The sequence below is a fragment of the Charadrius vociferus genome, unplaced genomic scaffold, assembly GCF_000708025.1.
Source record: "Charadrius vociferus isolate BGI_N301 unplaced genomic scaffold, ASM70802v2 scaffold43, whole genome shotgun sequence".
In the NCBI taxonomy this organism is placed as follows: Eukaryota; Metazoa; Chordata; class Aves; order Charadriiformes; family Charadriidae; genus Charadrius; species Charadrius vociferus.
In genome coordinates this window covers 3,806,883-3,812,420 of record NW_009648043.1, presented here as the reverse complement: position 1 = coordinate 3,812,420, position 5,538 = coordinate 3,806,883, and the positions used below count along the sequence as shown (strand labels likewise).

Below are 5,538 nucleotides of genomic sequence, written 5' to 3'. Positions count from 1 at the left end.
GGAATTTTTTTTCCTTAAAACTGCAACAAAACAACTCTCAACATTTGCAAAACATTCCTTTATTATTAGAAATAAATTATTTTGTATAAAAATTAGCATGCGTTGACCATTGCATTTACTTTAGCATAACCCAGGATTTAATTCAGTCAGCCATCACAAGAAACAAACTCATCTTCTTTTACAAGTTGAACAATGTAGGACAGGAAAGGAAATTGTCACAATCACAAAAAAGTACTTACAAATATAACATCGGACATGATTTATTTCAACAGTATTTTTTTCACAAGCTAACATTTGTTTTCCTTTTGTGATTTGTTTCCTTTTGTGAGTGAACAGTTCAGAAGCTTGACACTCTGTCTCTATGTTATAAAACTGGACTTTTCCTTCCCTTGTCTTTTTTTGCCTTTTGCCTCTTGTTTAATCCTTGTCCTTTAGGAGACTGACTATTGATTTGAATGTAGTCTACTGATATTTCCAAGATTGAACTCTGGTGGTGGTAAAGTCTTTGTTTGCAAGATCCCATCCTGCAGGTCTTCCAGTGAATTTCATCCCTGTTCAATTTGCCTGATTGCTGTAACTGACATAAGTTGTCTTGGTAGAGGAGGCTGTAAATCAAAAAACCAAAAAAAACAACAACAAAAAACAAAGTTCAGGATTTTTAGAATCAAGGGAGGGGAAAAAGAAACCATATTTAGCATTTGAACTCAGACAGCGTCCAACTATATTTCCAAATAACATGGCCCATGTTCATGGAATAAAGTAAGAAAGTTTAAGCACGTATATAAGCAGTGAGTAAGCTGGATCTCAGGTTTGGTGTTCTTGATGACAACTTATTTTGTTTATGACTTGGGGAAGCAGAGGTCAACAGAGAGGAACAATGAGTGGTTTTAGCATACCCCATAACAGAACTTCAACATACTATTAGTATGGTATTATTTTGGCTGATTTCTGCACAGATGCTTTTTAAACTTACAGCTTGGATTTTTCTCTCTTCTACTGGTTGAAGACAACTTTGCAGCTAGTGGTGGGTTGTCCATGTAAAAGGCGGGCTATGCCCTTTGAAATGAGCAAAGCCTAACATGGGAAACATCTCTCAAAGTTAGCGAAAATGAGTAGCTAGTGCCTACAGCACATATTCTCTGCAGAGCCTTCAGACACAAAGCATCAGCATACAAGTGAGCCAGCAAAAGTGCTTATGAGAGCCTAGGCTGTATTTTAGAGCTGCCATGCTATTATAGTCTCCTTATGTTGATGGTCAGCTGATCGTTTCTTCCTGATACCCCTTGTTCTGAATGAGGCAATATATTGAGCAAGTTAAACACCTTTATTATTGTAAAAGTGAACAACTGTGAATCTTCTGTGTCAGCTTCTAGCCCTTATATCTTATTCCTTTGCTGTAAAAAATATGGCCAAGTCTCCACTGCTGTGTTAATGTAGTGGTGGGAAGAGGGAAATGATAACATCAGGTCTCACAGGCAGCTCCCTAATTTTAAACCAATTTGGTACATGGCAAATCAGACTGCTGGGGGACTGATTCTCTTTTATGTCTCTATAATAAGGTCTATGTCACACTGCATAAAGAGGAATTTGGCTTCGCAAATATGTTTTATATTCTGTCTGCTATAGACATGTTCTGTTTATGATAGCAAAGACTGCAGCTATCAGGAGGAAAATAATTTGATGGCACAAAAATTGACTGGTCTATATTTTCAAATATCTTAACTCTATTCCCATACCTTCCTTCCTTCCTTCAATTTCTTTTTTCTATATAGAATCTGGTGGGAACAGCTGAGATAGATAGGAAAATGATTCTTCAAGTTAACTCCTAAATCCAGCCCAACATTCTGACGATTTGGGAAGAACAGACTGCAGAAAGCAAGAAATGACAGTTTCATTCTCCTGCGCCAAAGATTAAACTAAATCAAAGATCACTAGAATTGTTGCAAAACAATGCTAGGTAGTATAAATAACTAAATTTGCTGGCTGCTCTTTCCTCATGTTTTCTTTGGGTTTCTGAGAAATTTGATTCTAATATTGCATTTGACATTTTGTAATACACAACAGAACCAGACCATTGTAATTCACATGTCACGATAATTTTTGCTCCCTAAGAATGTGTACATAAGAATGAATAATGAGAAGGAAGGTGCAAAATGTGGTATTTCTTACTTTCACTTGCACAGGTATCTCCAGTAGTTTGTGTCTCAAAGAGCTAATTCACGAAAGGATTGCTTTTGGCACATTGAACAAGTCTTTCACGTAATCGATCGCAGTATTCGAGCACCAAAATGAAATAGCTTTATTTGTGTGTATTGGGCCACTTGAAGCAAATATAGCCTCATTTACATCTTTCAGATTTTTCAGATGGGCTGTACTGCTCCCATCTGAACTCTCCCATGCTCCCACAGCTGGATTTCTGAGAGGATTCTATTTTTCCTTTGGCCCATTCGGTTCCTTCTGAAAATAAAGCAGGACTGCTGAAATGGCACCAAGTTCCTTAGAGCATAAAAGGATTTTGTTCCCAGCTAAGAAATAACAAATAAATGCGCATCTGCAAACTGTGCACACTTGGGAACAAAAGGATGGAGGGAGCTTATTTTTTTCCCTTGCCCTGAAAATAGGCTCAAATACGTGATCAGGTTAAGCTAGCTTACCACATTACCCTGTATCAGCTGAGTTCTGTAACTTTCCATGTGTATGTTTTTAGCCCACAGCGAGGTAATGTAATCGGATTTATCACAACTCAGTAAGCTGAATTATGTGAGGATATTTTCAAGAAGCTCAAAATACAAAAATAAGTAGTTACTACACCTCAGCTGATTTAGATTAACTTGATAATTTGCTGTAACTTTGTGGTATATCTGAGACTCGGATAGTTTTGACAATTACTGTAGGATTGATCAAGAAACAAAAATTACCCTATTGAGTTCTGAGTGTTGTTACTTCAAAAATGATAGCACAGGAAGCCAGTGTAGATAGTAGTTCGAAATGTATTAAATCTAATCTCATCTCAAAACAATGGTTTTTTACTTGATAAACATTGCAAGTGTCTTTATAGTTCACTGTAATAACCCTACAGTTCCTGTTTGGGGAACTGAAAGCTTCAGCAGCTGGTGTCCTTCTCTTTAAGACTGTTAGCATTTCATAGTAATAACATGAACCACATTTGGCAAGCATACACGGCCAGAAAAAGTAACAGACTTGGCTCAAAATTTTTCTGGGAATGAAGACTTTTTTCTAGCTCCAGTTACTACATTGTTGTTGGAATGATACTAAAAGAAAAATAATAAAATAAAAGAGGATCTAAAGCAATTTAGAATGATTATTGTGTTCTGACCTATATGCATTTAAAGTACTTGTCATTGTTATGCCTTCTGTAATTGCACCTGGATATTCTTTTCTCATCCTGTTTCTCAGATACAATTTGTTTTCGCCTGAATATGAATGTATTTCCATAAAAAATAACTTAACTGTATTAACGTGGGGGACAACATGGAATAAAGTCTGTTACATGGAGCAGGACAAACCAGACAGAGTTGCCTCTGGATGGGAAGCAAAATGAATTACTGACTGTCTCATCTCATTTCTTATGTCATGCATTATGAGCATGGTTATCACTACCAGTGTTTGTGCTTGAGAAATGGTGGAATATGCTTACTACACATTTCTGGTATACTAGGAATAGCCTGATTTTTTGCTATCAGCTTCATATACTATCACTGAAACGAAAAATCTACCTCACATGGAATCAGTGCAAGAAGAAATTCTGTCATGTTGAGAGGTTGGCATTGAGCACTGACAATTCACAGGAACCTCCAAAAGTTTTGACAATAACTATTTTGGCAGAAAAGAGGGAAGTTGATCAAATCCATACAGCACAGGAAAATTTTGGGGAAGAGAGAAACTCATCTTGAGGCCAAGAGCTCAATTATATAGGGGCAGCACTCCTGGAGTGCAAATGACTTGACTCTGAATTTTTGCCTATGAAGCGTTATGATGCCTGGATCAAAGCCTAGTCAGGATATACTCCCAGTGAGCTCAGAATTATATAGATGTGCTACTGTTAAAATCATGTTTAGTGCACAGTAAATAAGCATTACCCTGCATACATCACACTACTGGAGAAGCAGACTTGCTTCCAGTAGCAGCTGTTTTCATGAATTATACATAATCATAGTTTAAGGAATACCAGACACAGCATTTCTTAATTAGGTACAGTAGATAAACATCAGATACCCAAGACTTTCTTATTAACACTTTTTCTCACCCTACTGTGGAATCCCTCCTTTGACCTTTCCTCAGAAGTTTACAATTTTGCAAACTCAGCAAAATCCACCTCTTGCCGTTATGATTTTTTTTTTTTGTGACTTCTGAAGATTCGAGAAATTATTGAGTTCTTCATATTTCCATGCTATTATTTGGCCCACAAGGAATTGTATTGCCTTTCTCCTTTTGTCCTTTGTTATATGTCATAATAGAGAGCTGTATAAACCTATAGCTCGGTCGAGCAGGTTTACATATTTTGAAGGGTCATGAGTTTTTCAAGTGAATTGGTTTGCACTCAGTATCCTCCATGCATCAGCAACCATAGTACGGTAAACTTAGGGACTATTTTTATATAGTCTTCAATCTGGCAGACTCCGATTGAATTCAGTGGGGGGTTGCAGTTTTCTGAAATGAGTACAATATTTTTCTGAAAAGTTGGTACTGACTTGTCTGAATGTGCTCAAGCAAAACAATACTATTCAATATCCTGTCAACATCATCAAAAAGTAAGAAAAAGTCAAAAAAAACCCTCATTTGCAGTAAAATTACTGAAAAAATTGTCTTTAACTGCAACAGCTACTGTCCATCCCATGTGACCTCTAATTCCTCAATAGAAATCAATTCTTCATTACTACTAGGGAGTAAAGTTACTGACTCTACTTATATTTGATTATTAATATTGTGAAGTCCAGTTTATAATAGTGTATGTCATGTGGCTGAATGGAAGATATAACCTCTGTTTTCTTCTATACCAGAACAATTTAGAGATGTGGCAAGATTCAAGAACTTTTCTGACATGAGAAAGAACTTTTTCCCATTACTAACCCATAACATATAAAACATGTAAAGATCAAACCGTATATGAATTATAAAGATTTTGTACCAAGATGAGTAAGACCACAACAAAAACCTGATGGGAAGAGCTATTCTGGGCAGCATTAGTACTCATGAGTTGTGATAAATTAACAAGTCAACAAATATTAAGTTAAGGTGGAAAGGTAAAAAGCATTATTTTCACTCCCATATCTAACTACAAAATAAAAACCATGTTAACTGTTTTCTTTTTTTTTTTTGTTTCAACAGCCTTTTTGTTTTGAATATACAATGATGACCATAAATACACCTCATGAACTGTCAGGACATACCACGACTGGTACAGCAATGCACAACACATCAAATTAGCACTAGCTAAAACAGATCACTTTAAAAAGATGTGGCTTTCCAAAATCTGCCTGTGCTTGTTTGTTTCTTTGTCTTACTTTTACTAGCCTC

At 36.3% G+C, this 5,538-nt stretch overlaps 1 protein-coding gene across 1 annotated transcript in view; it reads right to left on the bottom strand.

The window, feature by feature from the left end:
• Positions 1-555: 555 nt before the first annotated feature.
• GRM8 (glutamate receptor, metabotropic 8) overlaps positions 556-5,538 on the bottom strand; it is a 347,214-nt gene continuing 342,231 nt past the window's right edge. Inside the window, exon 10 of the mRNA XM_009883656.1 lies at positions 556-605. Within this exon, the coding sequence (XP_009881958.1) occupies positions 556-605 (50 nt within the window). The remainder of the gene's footprint in view (positions 606-5,538) is intronic.